At 43.9% G+C, this 21,050-nt stretch overlaps 1 protein-coding gene across 1 annotated transcript in view; it reads left to right on the top strand.

The window, feature by feature from the left end:
- Positions 1-19,660, top strand: part of pde2a (phosphodiesterase 2A) — a 267,443-nt gene extending 247,783 nt beyond the window's left edge. Inside the window, exons 20-31 of the mRNA XM_083773654.1 lie at positions 5,563-5,640; positions 7,574-7,696; positions 8,555-8,625; positions 11,959-12,081; positions 12,486-12,573; positions 13,149-13,196; positions 15,965-16,039; positions 16,703-16,802; positions 17,274-17,386; positions 18,068-18,106; positions 18,293-18,399; positions 19,310-19,660. Of these exons, the coding sequence (XP_083629780.1) occupies positions 5,563-5,640; positions 7,574-7,696; positions 8,555-8,625; positions 11,959-12,081; positions 12,486-12,573; positions 13,149-13,196; positions 15,965-16,039; positions 16,703-16,802; positions 17,274-17,386; positions 18,068-18,106; positions 18,293-18,399; positions 19,310-19,547 (1,203 nt within the window). The 3' untranslated portion in view covers positions 19,548-19,660. The remainder of the gene's footprint in view (positions 1-5,562; positions 5,641-7,573; positions 7,697-8,554; positions 8,626-11,958; positions 12,082-12,485; positions 12,574-13,148; positions 13,197-15,964; positions 16,040-16,702; positions 16,803-17,273; positions 17,387-18,067; positions 18,107-18,292; positions 18,400-19,309) is intronic.
- The last annotated feature ends 1,390 nt before the right edge of the window (positions 19,661-21,050 follow it).

Genomic DNA, 21,050 nt, shown 5'->3' with positions numbered 1-21,050 from the left:
TTCAATAGCTAAAGCATAACATGATGCCAACACCAAAATGGGTGCCCGGTCAAAATGAGTTTAGTGACGGTGTGACAAAAAAGATGTTTAGTGTTTTGAAAATACACATTATTTGAATCCAACATACACTGTTGATAGTGCTGTCAAACAGCTACATGTCTAAAATAAGTTTAGATTGTACACATTATCCAAGGACACATAATGAATGATGCTGATTATGATACTTTAATACACTGTATTGATCAATTAAATACATGAATACAAAACAAGCCATTGTGTCTCATACAAGAGTCACATTGTCAGCATATTGTATATTGATACGTTTGGAAATGCTACTGCTTAGATTACATACCATTCAATACAATACAATACATACATACATACAAACATACATACATACATACGTATACATATACAGTGCATATGCTCACAGCCTGTAGAGGCAGTTTCGCCAAAGTCTCCAGATCATGGAAGAGAACCGATTAGAACTCATAATATTATTATATTATATTATAATACTGTACACGTCGTTATATTAGTCAATCCATGGTAGTGAATCATCTGTGAACGCCTTCTATAAGGCCTTCTATGTACAAGGGACACAGGCTTCTGTGACCGATAAAGAGATTTCCACCAAGTCAACATATTCCACATATTCAGTTCATCGGGGAACAGACGGTCAAGCAGATGGGTACAGAGGGTACCCTGACAGACCGATGGGTCGTGATGGGTACAGAGGGTACACTGACAGACCGATGGGTCGTACTGCGGGTGTGGCACAGCCTGTTGGGAATGCATTCCCAACTCAGATCCCTCCCAACCTGCGTCGCACCCGAGTATGCCCGGCGGGGCTTCTAATCTCAGCGAGTCCCTTTCAAAACGCATTTCCTTCGGCATCTTGTCTTCCGACCGTCGAATGGCCCAGTGGTCGTTCCAGTTGGTCACGTGGTACAGCTCGGGCTCGTCCGCCAGTGCGTTGACGACAAAGTAGAACTCGGTGTTGTACCGGTTCTCTCTGGCGTGTTTGAGTTCGTTGTGCGACCCGACGAATCTGGCCCGATGATAGCTGACCTCCTTGGTTGCTTTGACCTCGATGTACTGAGTCCCTCCGGCGCTGTGGACCACCATGATGTCGTAGGGCTGACGCGATTCCTGTCCGCTGTTCATCCAGGTGACCGTGGCGCTGTCGCCGTGGAGCCACTTCAGGTACAGCCAGGCCCATTCCTCTCCCCGTCTGCCAACGTCACTCCCCTTCAGTGTGTCCTGTAAAATGGAAAGTTACTGTCAATTTTCAATCAAATTCAATTAAAATTAGCTTTATATTGGCATGAGAAAACAATAAGTTTACATTGCCAAAAGAAGTGTCAAAATAGGACAGAAACTGTTGAAAGTATAATGGATTGTATTATAGTGCATGCGTACCTACTCAAAGCGCTGGCAAATCTGGCGACCATGGAGGCCACTTTCGGACAAATAGTAGCACTTTTTTCTCAAGACTATTTAATGGTATATTGAAAGAAATGTCACTTTATATATATATATATATATATATATACACCTGTAACACACGCAATACATACAATATATACAAACATATACATATATAATATAAATACATTATCGTTGTCAGTCACTCACCTTAATGTGGCTTGTATCCATCCTCTTCAAATTGAACAGTGTTTGTTCATGTCCATTCAATGGACGTGCATGTTTAGTGTCATGTGATCCATGTCCATGTTTAGTGTCAGGTACCATGTACCTCGAGATTAGATGGTTTTGCAAAGGGGTTCCCATATTGGGTGGCATGCTGCTCTCAGTACTGTGTCTCCTCCTCCTTCAGATTATGAGATCAACTGAAGTGATTAGTTGACACTTGATCTTTTTATGCCATCAGTCATGATGATGTCATGCAAGCTATTGTCAACAAACATGTCAACAAACACATACACACACACAGTTTAGTTGATTACCATAGCAACCACTGTTTTACCTTAGCAACCATTCACCTTCAACAAACACACAGTTTATTTGTTTACCATAGCAACCCCTGTTTTACCTTGGCAACCATCCATTTCAACCAACGCTTTTACCCTAGCAACCGAATATTTAGACCCTAGCAACCAACTATTACACCCTAGCAACAGCTAATTGTGACCCTACATGTCACACATGTCAACAAACACACGTGTCACACATGTCAACAAACACACGTGTCACACATGTCAACAAACACACATGTCACACATGTCAACAAACACACGTGTCACACATGTCAACAAACACACATGTCACACATGTCAACAAACACACATGTCACACATGTCAACAAACACACATGTCACACATGTCAACAAACACACATGTCACACATGTCAACAAACACACGTGTCACACATGTCAACAAACACACATGTCACACATGTCAACAAACACACATGTCACACATGTCAACAAACACACATGTCACACATGTCAACAAACACACATGTCACACATGTCAACAAACACACATGTCACACATGTCAACAAACACACGTGTCACACATGTCAACAAACACACACGTGTCACACATGTCAACAAACACACACGTGTCACACATGTCAACAAACACACACGTGTCACACATGTCAACAAACACACACGTGTCACACATGTCAACAAACAAACAGACACGTGTCACACATGTCAACAAACAAACAGACACATGTCACACATGTCAACAAACAAACAGACACGTGTCACACATGTCAACAAACAAACAAACATGTGTCACACATGTCAACAAACACACGTGTCACTCATGTCAACAATAGTGCGCCACCAAGTGGCGCGCTATGAGCTTGTAGGTCTGCTATTTTTGAAAAATCGTAAAAATGTGGCGCTAATCTTTGAATATATATTCTTTCAAAATGAATGTTTTTAACTCGGGTCTAAATTGGCTATTTATCTTTTCTTTTCTTTTTTTTGTGAAAAGTCATGATGAAATATTAAAGAAGAGTTTCTCAAGTTGCTGTACTTTTATATTTAGATGAAAAGTTTTTTTTTAATGAAATAGGAAGGAACAGCAATGTGCGTCCCGCCATATGTCCATCCTTATGTCCCTATGTTTAGGGTCATAAGTCCCATACACCCACAATGTTTTTTTCACATGCACCAAAGGAGAAGTTCCCAGCTCCATTTAATATGTTTAACCCATTTAGGCCTGACGTCGAAATAAAATAAAAAGTATTCTAAATCATGAAAAATTTCTGAAAAACCGTGGTTGAGTGGTTCTCAATATTTCACGTCAAGGACCCCAAAATTTATATTTAATTGGCCGCCGACCCCCATCTCAAAATATGTAGTTCCAGAGACGCCCCCCCCCCCCCCAAGAAGCAAAGATTTGAGTTAAAAACGCTCACCCTGAAAGAATATATATTCAAGGATTTGCACCACATTTTCACGATTTTTCAAAAATAGCAGACCTACAAGTTCATAGCGCGGCATACACTGATGACAGTGCTGTCAAACAGCTTAATGTCTAAAATAAGTTCTCGGCCTGAAAAACCTTTAAGTGAGAGAGCAATGTAATAGAGCAGAATTTTTATTCACACACACACACACACACACACACACACACACACACACCTCAGGTGTGTGTGTGTTATTACCCCAAGACACGTAATGAATGATGTTGATTATGATACTTTAATATATTGACCAATTAAATACATGAATACAAAACAAGCCATTGTGTCTCATACAAGAGTCACATTGTCAGCATACATAGATAGTGGTAAGTTTTGATAAACAGATGGAAATGCTACTGCTTAGATTACATACCGTTGTCACCGTACAATATACTCTTATATAATACACCTGGTTATATTTACAGTTCATCTTCCATGGTAGCGAATCATCTGTTAACACCTTCTATAAGGGCATGATTCATATGGGCCTAAAAGGGACCCAGACTGTGACAGATAAAGTGACTGAGTAAGAGATTTCCACAAAGTCCACATATCCAGTTCATCGGGGGACAGACGGTCAAGCAGATGGGTACAGAGGGTACACTGACAGACCGATGGGTCGTACTGCGGGTGTGGCATAGCCTGTTGGGAATGCATTCTCAACTCAGATCTCTCCCGACCTGCGTCGTACCCGAGGCTGACTGGCGGGGCTCCTAGTATCAGCGAGTCCTTTTCAAAACGCATTTCCTTCGGCATCTTGTCTTCCGACCGTCGAATGGCCCAGTGGTCGTTCCAGTTGGTCACGTGGTACAGCTCGGGCTCGTCCGCCAGTGCGTTGACGACAAAGTAGAACTCGGTGTTGTACCGGTTCTCTCTGGCGTGTTTGAGTTCGTTGTGCGACGCGACGAATCTGGCCCGATGATAGCTGACCTCCTTGGTTGCTTTGACCTCGATGTACTGAGTCCCTCCGGGGCTGTGGACCACCATGATGTCGTAGGGCTGACGCGATTCCTGTCCGCTGTTCATCCAGGTGACCGTGGCGCTGTCGCCGTAGAGCGACGTCAGATACAGCCAGGCCCATTCCTCTCCCCGTCTGCCAACGTCGCTCCCCTTCAGTGTGTCCTGTAAAATGTGCCTTGTGTCCATCTTTTTCAAATTGAACATTGTGCGTACGGTGTCAGGTGATCCATGTACATTAAATGGACGTCCTTGTCGGGTGTCATGTGATGCATGTCCATTCAATGTATGTCCATGTTTAGTGTCAGGTAACATGTACCTTGAGATTAGATGGTTTTGCAAATGGGTTCCCATATTGGGTGGCATGCTGCTCTCAGTACTGTGTCTCCTCCTCCTTCAGATGATGATGAGATTAAATGAATTGAAATGATCCGTTGACACTTAATCTTTTTATGCCATCAGTCATGATGATGTCACGCAAGGCCCGTTGCTATGTCAACAAACACACACACACGTGTCACACATGTCAACAAACACACGTGACACACATGTCAACAAACGCATACACACACTGTTTCGTTGATTACCATAGCAACCACTGTTTTACCGTAGCCACCATTCACCTTCAACAAACACACAGTTTATTTGTTTACCATAGCAACCCCTTGGCAACCATCCATTTCACCTTAACAACCACCGCTTTTACCCTAGCAACCGAATATTTAGACTCTAGCAACCAACTATTACACCCTAGCAACAGCTAATTGGTACCCTAACAACCACTGTTTTACCATAGCAACCGCATATTAGACCCTAGCAACCGACCATTGTATAGTATTGGACACACACAGCAACCGATGAATTGGCTAATTTGGGCCCTGGGCAGAAGCTTTTGTGCTGCTTCTGGACAATGGTGTATCCCACCGACTCAAGGTCGGGCACTGCACCCCCTGTTGGGGTGTGGAACGCTTGTGCCGAATTTGAAGTCGGTTAGGGCGAACGGTTCTCGAGTTAGGTCGTACACACACACTCACAGAGACCTGTTGCATTTATCGATAGATGAGCTCCATCAACTTAATGAAGTAATTGCTGGCTCTTGGTGTTTGATATTATGGTAGAGTTGATGGTCATGTTCTCATTGTGTCATCCACGCAGTCTCTGCTCTACAAGAAGGTTCACGAGGCTCAGTTCAGATCCCACCTGGCCAACGAGATGATGATGTATCATATGAAGGTAACGCACTCACGCACACACACACACACACCCTGGGCGCATTCCTGTGGGTCTGGATGTCCCCCACACGGTCACTTTTTTACCGTTTCGGACGTGGGGCGGCGGAACCGGGCTGACTCCCTGGGTGCATTCCTGGCGGTCATGATGTTTCGTGTTGTGGACCCCCACACGGTCATGATAGCATGTTAGCTTGATAGCATGTTAGCATGCTATCATGTTAGCATAGCATGTTAGCATGTTAGCATGCTAGCATAGCATGTTAGCATAGCATGTTAGCATGTTAGCATATCATGTTAGCATGATAGCATGTTAGCATGTTAGCATAGCATGTTAGCATGTTAGCATAGCATGATAGCATGTTAGCATAGCATGATAGCATGTTAGCATAGCATGATAGCATGTTAGCATAGCATGATAGCATGCTAGCATAGCATGATAGCATGCTAGCATAGCATGTTAGCATGCTAGCATAGCATGTTAGCATGCTAGCATAGCATGTTAGCATGCTAGCATAGCATGTTAGCATGCTAGCATAGCATGTTAGCATATCATGTTAGCACGTTAGCATGATAGCATGTTATCATGCTAACATGTTAGCATAGCATGTTAGCATAATAGCATGTTAGCATGGTAGAATGTTAGCATAATATTTTAGCATAACATGCTAGCATGTTAGCATGTTCATGTTAGCATTAGCTAGCATGTTAGCATGCTCATCCTAGCATGCTAGCAAGTTAGCATACTCAACCTAGCATGCTGCATAGCATGCTAGCATGTTAGCATAGCATTGTTAGAGTGGTACAGGTGATGTTATAACTCAGGAGTGGTACAGGTGATGTTATAACTCAGGAGTGGTACAGGTGATGTTATAAGGAGTGGTACAGGTGATGCATTGTGATATTGTTACATCCAATAAGGTGTGGTACAGGTGATGCATTGTGATATTGTTACATCCAATAAGGAGTGGTACAGGTGATGCTGTTACATCCAATAAGGAGTGGTACAGGTGATATTGTTACATCCAATAAGGAGTGGTACAGGTGATACTGTTACATCCAATAAGGAGTGGTACAGGTGATGCTGTTACATCCAATAAGGAGTGGTACAGGTGATACTGTTACATCCAATAAGGAGTGGTACAGGTGATGCTGTTACATCCAATAAGGAGTGGTACAGGTGATGCTGTTACATCCAATAAGGAGTGGTACAGGTGATACTGTTACATCCAATAAGGAGTGGTACAGGTGATGCTGTTACATCCAATAAGGAGTGGTACAGGTGATGTTGTTACATCCAATAAGGAGTGGTACAGGTGATGCTGTTACATCCAATAAGGAGTGGTACAGGTGATGCTGTTACATCCAATAAGGAGTGGTACAGGTGATGCTGTTACATCCAATAAGGAGTGGTACAGGTGGTAAATGGTAAATGGTGCATTTATATAGCGCCTTTATCCAAAGCGCTTTACAGAGATTGTGCATTACATTCACCCATTCACACACACATTCATACACCGATGGCAGCGGAAACCATGCAAGGCACCAACTAGCACATCGGGAGCAATTAGGGGTTCAGTGTCTTGCTCAAGGACACTTCGACAGTAACTCTGGGGGAGCCCGGGTTCGAACTGGCAACCTTACGGTTACCATCCAGGCACTCTACCCCTGAGCCACCGCCGCCGCCGTGATGCTGTTACATCCAATAAGGAGTGGTACAGGTGAACAACTCCATGCAGAGCAAATAGCAGATCTGCATCGAATCTGCACTGGAAAACATAACACATTTTTTACATGGTTTCTGCCTGAGAAGCAACAACATAATGTGACTGTTACTTTGTTCTAGTTGTAGGGTTTTAAGTAAGTGTGTGTGTGTGTGTGTGTGTGTGTGTGCGTGTGCGTGTGCGCGTGTGCGTGTGCGTGCACCCATGCTTCAGGTATCGGAGGAGGAAGTCACTAAGCTGCTGGTCACGGGGGTTGAACCAGTGATGGAGATTCATCCGTGTTTCGCTGAGTTCACATACACGCCTCGATCGCTCCCCGATGACACCACACCTATGGTACAGAGAGAGAGAGAGAGAGATGCATGGGGCTAAAGCAGGGGTCTTCAAAGGTTTTCAGCCCAAGGACCCCCCTAGCTGAGACTGAGAGATGAAGCAGTGGGCCAGTGAAAGATTTGACCCAAAATAAATTGCAATAGTAATTGTTCAAGGTTGTTTTTATGATCCTTAGGATCATCCAAATAACAAATTAAATCACACCTGTGCGAAGTGAGGGGCGCTCTTATCATCTTACAACATCAATAATTTACAACATATTTTTTGTTTAAGCAACGGGTGCTAATGTTTGTTTTAGTCCTCAAAACAAACATTATATTTCTCTTTATCGTCTATGGCGTTTTCTTAAACAAACATTGTTGAAAAACAAACATTAAAGCCATATATAGGAGGGGCTAGCGCACCCCAAAAATAGATTATTGGGGTTGAAAGTTGGGGTACCATTAAAAAACCTAGACAGTTTTTGGTTTAGACTAGTCATTGGTTAGACCAGTCAGTAGTCCTACAACTACAACCTATCTCAAACCCTCACCCTAAACCTAACCTCCCACGGGGCAGCACACCTAAACCTAACCTTAACCCATGTCTAACCAATGACTAGTCTAAACTAAGTATGCACCCCATATAAGGCAAAAATGTCGAATTTGAATTATGCTTTAGCATGTGACATGTGACATTTTGCACGGAAAACACTACATTTGGCCACTTGCCCAAATGTGACGACATCATCACATTTGTAAAGACGGCTATGGCTGTTTTCAGCCCAGTTAGTTGAGAGAGAAATGAAGCAGGGCTCCCAGCTACATATTGTAGGCTTTTTAATTATATGGGTAATCGTGACGTGGTGTAATGTCTCCTCAGGGTATTATCAGCATGTGTGAAGACATGGGCTTCATAAACACCTACAAGATCGACATTCACACTCTGGCCAGGTCTGTCTGTCTGTCTGTCTGTCTGTCTGTCTGTCTGTCTGTCTGTCTGTCTGTCTGTCTGTCTGTCTGTCTCATTAAATCGACCTATAAACTCTGATCACAGTAAAAACCCACAATGTTCAGCCATCTGTTCACTTCACTTACTGTCTATCCTCAGTGTGGATTCATCCCCTTACTCTGTGTTTGTGGTGGTAGTGACAGTAGTGGTGACATTAGTGTGGTGTTTGTGGTGGTAGTGACAGTAGTGGTGACATTAGTGTGGTGTTTGTGGTGGTGACAGTAGTGGTGACATTAGTGTGGTGTTTGTGGTGGTGACAGTAATGGTGACATTAGTGTGGTGTTTGTGGTGGTAGTGACAGTAGTGGTGACATTAGTGTGGTGTTTGTGGTGGTAGTGACAGTAGTGGTGACATTAGTGTGGTGTTTGTGGTGGTAGTGACAGTAGTGGTGACATTAGTGTGGTGTTTGTGGTGGTAGTGACAGTAGTGGTGACATTAGTGTGGTGTTTGTGGTGGTAGTGACAGTAGTGGTGACATTAGTGTGGTGTTTGTGGTGTAGTGACAGTAGTGGTGACATTAGTGTGGTGTTTGTGGTGTGGTGACAGTAGTGGTGACATTAGTGTGGTGTTTGTGGTGGTAGTGACAGTAGTAGTGACATTAGTGTGGTGTTTGTGGTGGTAGTGACAGTAGTGGTGACATTAGTGTGGTGTTTGTGGTGTGGTGACATTAGTGTGGTGTTTGTGGTGTAGTGACAGTAGTGGTGACATTAGTGTGGTGTTTGTGGTGTGGTGACATTAGTGTGGTGTTTGTGGTGTAGTGACAGTAGTGGTGACATTAGTGTGGTGTTTGTGGTGTAGTGACAGTAGTGGTGACATTAGTGTGGTGTTTGTGGTGTGGTGACATTAGTGTGGTGTTTGTGGTGTAGTGACAGTAGTGATGACATTATTGTGGTGTTTGTGGTGGTAGTGGTGACATTAGTGTGGTGTTTGTGGTGTGGTGGTGACAGTAGTGGTGACATTAGTGTGGTGTGGTGGTGACAGTAGTGGTGACATTAGTGTGGTGTTTGTGGTGGTAGTGACAGTAGTAGTGACATTAGTGTGGTGTTTGTGGTGGTAGTGACAGTAGTGGTGACATTAGTGTGGTGTTTGTGGTGTGGTGACAGTAGTGGTGACATTAGTGTGGTGTTTGTGGTGTGGTGACATTAGTGTGGTGTTTGTGGTGTAGTGACAGTAGTGGTGACATTAGTGTGGTGTTTGTGGTGTAGTGACAGTAGTAGTGACATTAGTGTGGTGTTTGTGGTGTAGTGACAGTAGTGGTGACATTAGTGTGGTGTTTGTGGTGTGGTGACATTAGTGTGGTGTTTGTGGTGTAGTGACAGTAGTGGTGACATTAGTGTGGTGTTTGTGGTGTGGTGACATTAGTGTGGTGTTTGTGGTGTAGTGACAGTAGTGATGACATTATTGTGGTGTTTGTGGTGGTAGTGGTGACATTAGTGTGGTGTTTGTGGTGTGGTGGTGACAGTAGTGGTGACATTAGTGTGGTGTGGTGGTGACAGTAGTGGTGACATTAGTGTGGTGTTTGTGGTGGTAGTGACAGTAGTAGTGACATTAGTGTGGTGTTTGTGGTGGTAGTGACAGTAGTGGTGACATTAGTGTGGTGTTTGTGGTGTGGTGACAGTAGTGGTGACATTAGTGTGGTGTTTGTGGTGTAGTGACAGTAGTGATGACATTATTGTGGTGTTTGTGGTGGTAGTGGTGACATTAGTGTGGTGTTTGTGGTGTGGTGGTGACAGTAGTGGTGACATTAGTGTGGTGTGGTGGTGACAGTAGTGGTGACATTAGTGTGGTGTTTGTGGTGGTAGTGACAGTAGTAGTGACATTAGTGTGGTGTTTGTGGTGGTAGTGACAGTAGTGGTGACATTAGTGTGGTGTTTGTGGTGTGGTGACAGTAGTGGTGACATTAGTGTGGTGTTTGTGGTGTGGTGACATTAGTGTGGTGTTTGTGGTGTAGTGACAGTAGTGGTGACATTAGTGTGGTGTTTGTGGTGTAGTGACAGTAGTAGTGACATTAGTGTGGTGTTTGTGGTGTAGTGACAGTAGTGGTGACATTAGTGTGGTGTTTGTGGTGTGGTGACATTAGTGTGGTGTTTGTGGTGTAGTGACAGTAGTGGTGACATTAGTGTGGTGTTTGTGGTGTGGTGACATTAGTGTGGTGTTTGTGGTGTAGTGACAGTAGTGATGACATTATTGTGGTGTTTGTGGTGGTAGTGGTGACATTAGTGTGGTGTTTGTGGTGTGGTGGTGACAGTAGTGGTGACATTAGTGTGGTGTGGTGGTGACAGTAGTGGTGACATTAGTGTGGTGTTTGTGGTGGTAGTGACAGTAGTAGTGACATTAGTGTGGTGTTTGTGGTGGTAGTGACAGTAGTGGTGACATTAGTGTGGTGTTTGTGGTGTGGTGACAGTAGTGGTGACATTAGTGTGGTGTTTGTGGTGTGGTGACATTAGTGTGGTGTTTGTGGTGTAGTGACAGTAGTGGTGACATTAGTGTGGTGTTTGTGGTGTAGTGACAGTAGTAGTGACATTAGTGTGGTGTTTGTGGTGTAGTGACAGTAGTGGTGACATTAGTGTGGTGTTTGTGGTGTAGTGACAGTAGTGGTGACATTAGTGTGGTGTTTGTGGTGTAGTGACAGTAGTAGTGACATTAGTGTGGTGTTTGTGGTGTAGTGACAGTAGTGGTGACATTAGTGTGGTGTTTGTGGTGTAGTGACAGTAGTGGTGACATTAGTGTGGTGTTTGTGGTGTAGTGACAGTAGTGGTGACATTAGTGTGGTGTTTGTGGTGTGGGGACATTAGTGTGGTGTGTGTGGTGTAGTGACAGTAGTGGTGACATTAGTGTGGTGTTTGTGGTGTGGTAGTGACAGTAGTAGTGACATTAGTGTGGTGTTTGTGGTGTAGTGACAGTAGTGGTGACATTAGTGTGGTGTTTGTGCTGTGGTGACATTAGTGTGGTGTTTGTGGTGTAGTGACAGTAGTGGTGACATTAGTGTGGTGTTTGTGGTGGTAGTGACAGTAGTGTTGACATTAGTGTGGTGTTTGTGGTGTGGTGACAGTAGTGGTGACATTAGTGTGGTGTTTGTGGTGGTAGTGACAGTAGTGTTGACATTAGTGTGGTGTTTGTGGTGTGGTGACAGTAGTGGTGACATTAGTGTGGTGTTTGTGGTGGTAGTGACAGTAGTGGTGACATTAGTGTGGTGTTTGTGGCGGTGACAGACAGGTTATGTGTGGTGGTGACAGTAGTGTGGTTGTGACATTCTTGTGGCGTTTGTGGTGACAGGTTCTGTCTGATGGTGAAGAAAGGCTACAGGGACCCTCCGTACCACAACTGGATGCACGCCTTCTCTGTCTCACACTTCTGCTACCTGATGTACAAGAACCTGAAGCTGTCCAACTACCTGCAGTAAGAACACTGTACTTCTGCTACCCGGTGTACAAGAACTTAGGACTCAAGAGTTAAAGATTTATTAGGGTCCATTTGTTTACCTACTCTCTATCATTTAGCTGAGGACCACCTCACCAAAATATTGATAAAGGGCTCTATTTTCATCCATGCTAAACCCATTTGCCTTTTTTTATTTATTAAGATTGTTGAATAGTAGAAATAGCCAATCTACTAGCTGGATATATAAGGCAGCAGCTGGTAATTAATTGGTAATTGATCAATTCTTGTTTTAATCTTTTCCTTCCCTTGCTCTCTCTCTCTCTCTCTCTCTCTCTCTCTCTCTCTCTCTCTCTCTCTCTCTCTCTCTCTCTCCTCTCTCTCTCTCTCTCTCTCTCTCTCTCTCTCTCTCTCTCTCTCTCCAGGGACATAGAGATCTTTGCCCTCTTCGTGTCGTGTATGTGTCACGACCTGGACCACCGCGGCACCAACAACTCCTTCCAGGTGGCCTCGGTGAGAGAACGAGATGCCTTTATTTGATTGTTTTTAGCACCGTTTCTGGATCCCCACACAGTAGACGTAGCAGTTGGACAAATTAGAGCAGTTGGTTTTCAACCCTCTTCATGTCAAGGTCAATTTTTTATTTGGCATTTGAGCCAGCCTCTCGGACCCAAGACTTATAGAATATTTTGTCGTCGTTGGAAAAGATGTTATCCACAATTCCATGCTGTATTGATGTTGGTAAAATGATTGGTTGGGTAATTAATCCCACGCGAATTAGGTTTCATTTGTATGATTAAAATGTCATTAAACTCACTTTTACACTGCACTGTTTGCACAGTGCACACAAGTTTTTTTTTACAGTAGGTATACTGTATAATTGGGGGGGGGGGGGAGACTCTCACTGTCTTTGTAGCAGCATACTGTCTGCAATCTACCTACCTACCTAAGAGCGTCTGATGTGTGTGTGTGTGTGTGTGTGTGTGTGTGTGTGTGTGTGTGTGTGTGTGTGTGTGTGTGTGTGTGTGTGTGTGTGTGTGTGTGTGTGTGTGTGTGTGTGTGTGTGTGTGTGTCCTCTCTGTTCTCAGCAATCTGTCCTGGCTGCTCTGTACAGCTCAGAGGGATCAGTAATGGAGGTAAACCCACACCCATTTCAACAACGACAACACATTTTCTGCCCTGGTTCCTTTTTTTAGCATGTCATCACAGGATGAATCAGTGGTTTAACCTTTTTCATATCAAGGTCCATTGTTTATTCAGCATTTGAGCCAATTGAGGCAGCAGGTCATTGCTTTTATTCAAAACGAGTGCTTCCAAACTCTGATGGTTGTGTCCACTAGGGGGCGATGTTGGCTCGTGCATTTCCAGCATTGTACTGTACTGATAATTAGAGATCGGATCGGTGATCGGCCAACCGATCGATCGGTGGCCGATCACCGATACGATCAATCGGATCGGCCGTGCAAAATCCACGGATCCGCGAAACCGATCAACAAAGCAAAAAACTGCGGCCGTTTACATCCAAAATAATGTGTCACTTTCTCGGTCCTGCACCGCTTAATGGAGAAGTGTAGCACTGGCAGCGCAACGAATCCCCCCCCCCCCCCCCCCCCCCCACACACACACACACACACCCCAGGGTGGGAGGGGGAGAGAGAGAGAAAAGAGAGAGAGAGAGAGAGAAAGAGCACGCACGTCTTCACCCCAGCGAGGGAGGGAGACGCCGCGGAGAGAAAGGGAGAGAGCTCCTCAGCTCCAGTCCGTACCTTTTTTCTCATTGACCAGCAGCAAAGGGAGCTAACTATAATCAAAATTGTTAGACAAGTAGTGTGCCCTGATACAACTTTCTTAGAAATGTGCATGTTGCCTGCAGTGGCAGCCAGCCAGTAAGATGAGCCTGTGCATTTCACGGTTTTCACCCTGTATAACTTGAATGCATAGGCAAGGCAATCAAGACCATTCATTTAGCCCTCGCTCAGGAAGGCCCCCTCACTCAGACACACAACGTGTGTTGTTGCGACAATAAGATACAGCCTATGTACAAGGAATATAAACACAAGACTGTGGCGCAAAACTTCATATTTACCCTGCTCTAATGCAACAAAAGTGTGTTCTTACATCCTCCATTTCACGATTTCAGCACTCGTGAGTAAATTAATTTAATTGCTATTATGAAAGTTTTCAGTGACGTTGCACCCACAGGACCTGAATAGCTTTTTTCAGGAAGGTATGATATGCGTGGTCCATCAATCAGCTGTTTGGCTGTTGAATACAGTAGGGCGTAGGCTATAAGAAAATACATGAAACAGCATCGTTTCTTCCCCATCTCATCATTGCCATGCATGTTTCTTGTTAATGACTGTATTAATAACCATAAAGTAATCTCCTAGTCCTTACATAATAGTTTAGCAGAGACTGAAGTTGGAAAGGCTGTGCCCAGTAAGGCAGTGCATGCTGTGTCTTGTGTGTCGGCGGACAGCGCAGGCAGTAGTGGAGAATACTTCACTTTTGGCGAGATGTCTTCCCCTTTTGGCGAGACTCCTTCACTTTCCGGGGCGGGTTCTCCGAGAGAACTCGCCCCTGATAAAGAGAGAACTCGCCCCTTTTTTTTCCTCTCGAGGGTGCATGGGATGATGGGCGCGGGTTGCCAGGTTTTTTTATAAGTAAAAAAAACAAAATCGGGATCGGCCCCCAAAAACGTGATCGGAGCATCCCTACTGATAATGGTACACATGTGGAGGCGTTGTGAGTTTGTAGATCAGCTATTATGCGGAAATAATTGTTTGATGTAGAGGGATAAATTAGCAAACCATGCATGCACCAAAGGTCAAGTTAAAGGGACACTTCACCCTTTTTGCAAAAAAATATATGTTAATGACGTTTAGAAGCTTTAGATCACTTTCCTGGGGGTATTTATGTGTGTAATATGTGGTTTTAGATATTTTAGATTGTAGCAGTGAGCCTGTTGTCTCTGATGTCATGGACACTGGTCTCACTACCTTCCTGGACTACAATTCCCATAATTCTTTGGTGCACTGCTCCTCCTTGTGGATAGGGGGAGAGCTGTCTTACTGAGACAACATGTAGTCCAGGAAGGAAGTGAGCGCAGTGTCCATGACATCAGAGACAACAGGCTCACTGCTACAATCTAAAATATCTAAAACCACATATTACACACATAAATACCCCCAGGAAAGTGTTCTAAAGCTTCTAAACGTCATTAACATATATTTTTTTGCAAAAAAAAGTGTCCCTTTAATTAAGTATTGACGGTTTAAGTGGTTAACTAATGCAATTTAGCGATCTACAAGCTCAAGACATTTGAATTATTGTTTTTTGCTTTACTTTTTTCGACATGCCACAATAGCTCAATTCATTCTGCACTTTGCTGCACTATGGCTCAATATTTCTCAACAAACAAGTAACTAAGTAGGCTACATTTACTAGGACTGTACTTAATTTTGAGGTATTTGTACTTAACTTGAGAATGTCCAATTTCCAATGCTATATCGTACATTTACGCCACTACATTTACTGTATTTGAAAACTATAGTAGCCTACTAGTTAGTTTGTAGATTTTGATTATTATTACAAAATATACATAGTCAAGCTAAATCCTACAAGCACACAATTTCAAAAGAAAACTTGAAATGGGAAATTCTGCATAAAGCATATACTTTCAACTTTTGATAGGCCTGCTTTAAGTACATTTTGATGTCAATACCCTTATACTTTTACTAAAGTAAAAATTTTATTCCAGACTTTTACTTGTTACAGAGTAATTCTGCATTGCAGTAGTGACACTTTTAATTAAGTAAAACAACGCATGCAGAGACACCACTTTGCCATCCTGAACACGTCTGTCTGTCTGTCTGTCTGTCTGTCTGTCTGTCTGTCTCCACAGAGACACCACTTCGCCCAGGCCATCGCCATCCTGAACACTCACGGCTGCAACATCTTTGAAAAGTTCTCACGGAAGGTGAGTCTGTGGCTCTGTGGCCCTTCACACAATTACACATCCACCTCTCTTCATCAGCTGTCTGTGGCCCTTCACACAATTACACATCCACCTCTCTTCATCAGCTGTCTGTGGCCCTTCACACAATTACACATCCACCTCTCTTTATCAGCTGTCTGTGGCCCTTCACACAATTACACATCCACCTCTCTTCATCAGCTGTCTGTGGCCCTTCACACAATTACACATCCACCTCTCTTTATCAGCTGTCTGTGGCCCTTCACACAATTACACATCCACCTCTCTTTATCAGCTGTCTGTGGCCCTTCACACAATTACACATCCACCTCTCTTTATCAGCTGTCTGTGGCCCTTCACACAGCTATACTGTATAAATCCCTCTCTCTTTATCAGCTGTCTGTGGCCCTTCACACAGCTATACTGTATACATCCCTCTCTCTTTATCAGCTGTCTGTGGCCCTTCACACAGCTATACTGTATACATAGCTCTCTCTTTATCAGCTGTCTGTGGCCCTTCACACAGCTACTACTGTACATCCAGCTCTCTTTGTGTTGTGGACTTTTTGTGTTATTCCATAAATGAATGCCTCGCTATAGTACTTAATGGCCCCTACAGAGTTTTACAGTTGTCGGGGTGTCATGTGTTTTTGATGTTCATTTTAGGACTACAGTCGCATGCTGGACCTGATGAGGGACATCATTCTGGCTACGGACCTGGCTCATCACCTACGCATCTTCAAGGACCTTCAGAAGATGGCAGATGGTAGGTGACAGTGAGACACACAGGCTGTGTCTAGAATAGATAGATAATTCTATAGTTACTGTATCGTTCTCAGCTTGGATAGCTAGGATTTATTTGACTTTGAGTTTGTGACTAGAATTTTCCAAAGCATGTATGAAAAAAAACGAATCTAATGAACTATAATTACTAAAATAATAGTCCACCCAGTTAAGCATCCCTGTCTCATATACTGATCACTGACACAACATGCCAGGTGTGAGGTGTCTGGGCATTAGTTAGTTGCTCTCTGCCGCCATCTAATGGTGACGGCATAGAATAACGTGGTCCTGTGACATTTAGGACTTCTGACCATGTCTGTAAAATAAATGTAAGTGTGTGTGTGTGTGTGTGTGTGTGTGTGTGTGTGTGTGTGTGCGTGTGTGTGTGTGTGTGTGTGTGTGTGTGCGTGCGCATGTGCGTGTGCGCGTGCGTGTGTACGTACGTGTTTTTCAGATGGTTACGACAAAAAGAATCAGAACCACCGGACGATGCTGCTGTGTCTGCTGATGACATCATGTGACCTGTCGGACCAGACCAAAGGATGGAAGACCACCCGCAAGATCGCTGTCAGTTAACCTCATTTAGACCTGAGCTCCATCTTACAAAATGTCTTCTAAATCCTGACAGTTCTCTGAAAAACCCATTGTTTCTGTGTCAGTGGTTTTCAAACGTTTTCATGTCAAGGACCCCCAAAAATATATGAAATTGGCCGCCGACCCCCCATCTGAAAACATGTTGTTCCAGGGACCCCCCCAGAAGCAAAGATTTGAGTTAAAAACATTAGCTCTGAAAGAATATATTCCAACTTTGCACCACATTTTCACGATTAAAAACAAATAGCAGACCTACAAGCTCGTAGCGTGGCACTCGGCAGCTTGTAGATCTGCTATTTTTCAATAGCTGAAGTATAACATCTGTTTCTCAACGGAGAGTTGAGAAAACAGGCTTGAAAGGTTCACTTCTGTGGACTCTAACATTACACCTAGCTACATGTTTAAGCATTTATTTCATATTTACATGTCGATTTCAGCTCTGACACTTATTTCAGACATGCTCTAGTATGTGAAGAGTCTGTCTGTGCTATTAACTCATGAAAATAAAATGAAAAATAAACCTTTTTCTCCTCTGGTGAAAAGCTGGAATTTGCGCGATGGCAGGCTCTCAGTCGAATGGTCACAGTATGAAGTACTTTAATATTATTATTTTCGTGGAACGTTATTAGTACTGATGGTCCTGTGTTTCTACAGGAGCTGATTTATAAGGAGTTCTTCTCTCAAGGGGATCTGGTATGTACATTGCAATATTCACGCACTGTGACTGTGTAATAAAATAATATACATATTGTCTCTGAGCCGCAAGGTGACAGGTGTGTGTGTGTGTGTGTGTGTGTGTGTGTGTGTGTGTGTGTGTGTGTGTGTGTGTGTGTGTGTGTGTGTGTGTGTGTGTGTGCGCGCGCGCGCATGTGCGTGCAGGAGAAGGCCATGGGGAACAGGCCCAGTGAGATGATGGACAGGGAGAAGGCCTACATCCCAGAGCTGCAGATCAGTTTCATGGAACACATCGCCATGCCCATTTACAAGTACGTATAAATCAGTCTAAAACATTTACAATACGTACGCTTCAGTCTAAAACATTTATAAGTACGTATGCTTCAGTCTAAAACATTTATAAGTACGTATGCTTCAGTCTAAAACATTTATAAGTACGTATGCTTCAGTCTAAAACATTTATAAGTACGTATGCTTCAGTCTAAAACATTTACAAGTACGTATGCTTCAGTCTAAAATATTTACAAGTTCGTATGCTTCAGTCTAAAACATTTATAAGTACGTATGCTTCAGTCTAAAACATTTACAAGTTCGTATGCTTCAGTCTAAAACATTTATAAGTACGTATGCTTCAGTCTAAAACATTTACAAGTTCGTATGCTTCAGTCTAAAACATTTACAAGTTTGTATGCTTCAGTCTAAAACATTTACAAGTTCGTATGCTTCAGTCTAAAACATTTACAAGTTCTTACGCTTCAGTCTAAATCATTTATAGTACGTACGCTTCAGTCTAAAACATTTACAAGTATGTACGCTTCAGTCTAAAACATTTATAAGTACGTACGCTTTTTAAAAATGTCAATGACTTAGCCTCGGTCAGAAACGGTAACAAATGGACCATTGTAAAGCGCTTTGAGTAAGCACGTTGTAGTGCATAGAAAAGCTCTATAAAATTGCAATCCAATATTATTATTATTAAAAATAATAAGTGTCTATAGCCAATCTGTTTGCAACGTGAGCGAAGGGACTTTTGTTTTTACCAACGCTGACCTGCGCGTCCAAAGTAAAGTGATTGAAGCGACTAGACTATTTCTTTGTTGCTGGATAAGATTTTGTCCACGATTCCACGCTGTATTGATGTCGGTACAACTTGTCAGTTACTACAGTACATCTTTAAACATTATGCATGTCTTGTCCTCTGTGTGCTCGTCCCCGACGCAGGCTGCTGTCGGAGCTGTTCCCGGGCGCCACGGAGCTGTACGAGCGCGTGGCGTCGAACCGCGAGCAGTGGACCAAGGTGTCTCACAAGTTCACCATCCGCGGGCTGCCGAGCAACAACAGCCTGGACTTCCTGGACCAGGAGTACGAGCTGCTGCAGTCGCAGGGTGCCTTCGGGAGCGACGACCACTGCATCAACAATGGCTGCATCGACAACGGCGACGCGGGGACAGGCCAGTGAGCGAGGGAGCGAGCGAGTCATGCGTCGATGACGAGCGCCAATTACGGAAGCTTCTCTCGCGGGGGCCCCGACGAGAGAACGGGTTTCCTCGGCTGAGGAGGGTGCCTTTTGTTTAGTGACCTTTTTTTAGAGGGGAGGTGTCTCCCGGAGAGGGAGGGAGGGACGGACACGGCGGCGATTCGGGCGGTTTGAGTCGGTCGGACGGACGGACGCGCGTGGCCGACGCGAGGGGGCTCCGATGGCGGCGAGCCCCCATTCGGCCGTGAAAACTCCCCAGGTTGAGATGCCGCCACGGCTGCTGCTGCCTGTTTCGCGATTTTGTCTCTGGGTTGTTTGAGGGGGGGAAAAACAGCAGAAAGCTAAGCGGCATCGTCCGTTTGCGGCGGCTACACTGGATAGATGACTTCTTTTTTTTGTCATGAATATTCTTACGTACAGTGCTGATTTGGACTGTAAAAAATTAACCACTTCAACCCCTCTTATAGCTGGACTTCGAGTCACAACTGTACTGTTGTTTGACCACTTTTCTTTCTTTTCTCCGTCGACCAAGTCTCTTTCGCCAAAAATAGCCGATCTACAAGATCACACAAGCTTGTCTACAAGCTCACAATGTGACGCATTGTGAGCTTGTAGATCTGCTTTATTTTTGTGGTGGGGGGGCTAATGTTCCCACGCAAGAATATGAACACTGGGTTCAAGTGGTTAAATACACACACACACACACACACACACACACACACACACATGCTGTACAAGGACTAAAGTTATTCATTTTTAATGGAAGACACTTCTTCGATGTGTAACAGTGGCATAAATTGTTAACTACACTCTGAAAAATGTTTCATAACGGCTTGTGTTGCTTTCCAGGGCAGTGGTGGAAAAAGTACTTAGATATTTTGCTTAAGTAAAAGTATCAATACTGCAGTGTAGAAATACTCTGTTACAATTAAAAGTCCGGAATTCACGAGTTTTCAAATGTATAATTTTTTTTATTTTAATAGCAGATGTACAGGCTCACAATGTTCCGCATCGCTACGCATTGTGACCTTGTAGAGATCGGCCAAAATGCATCTATGGGGCTGAAGTGCTTAATGTATGTTTTGTAATAATAATCCAAATCTACAAAGTAACTAGTCACTAAAGCTGTCAAATAATTGTAGTGGAGTAAAAGTACAATATTTGGATCTGAGATGTAGTGGAGTAGTCGATGTAAAAGTATTGGCAATTGGACATAAGTAAATGTACTCAGTTACTTTCCACCACTGTTCCAGGGCCATCTTTAGTATACAGTATACTTTACACCCCTCCCTCCCTCTCTCTCTCTCTCTCTCTCTCTCTCTCTCTCTCTCTCTCTCCTCTCCTCTCCTCTCCTCTCCTCTCCTCTCCTCTCCTCTCCTCTCCTCTCCTCTCCTCTCCTCTCCTCTCCTCTCCTCTCCTCTCCTCTCCTCTCCTCTCCTCTCCTCTCCTCTCCTCTCCTCTCCTCTCCCAACAGGCGCCCTAGTA

This window comes from Protomyctophum parallelum (genome assembly GCF_964188405.1).
Source record: "Protomyctophum parallelum genome assembly, chromosome: 9".
In the NCBI taxonomy this organism is placed as follows: domain Eukaryota; kingdom Metazoa; phylum Chordata; class Actinopteri; order Myctophiformes; family Myctophidae; genus Protomyctophum; species Protomyctophum parallelum.
Note: the sequence above shows the minus strand (reverse complement) of the source record. Positions and strands in the feature narration are given on the sequence as shown.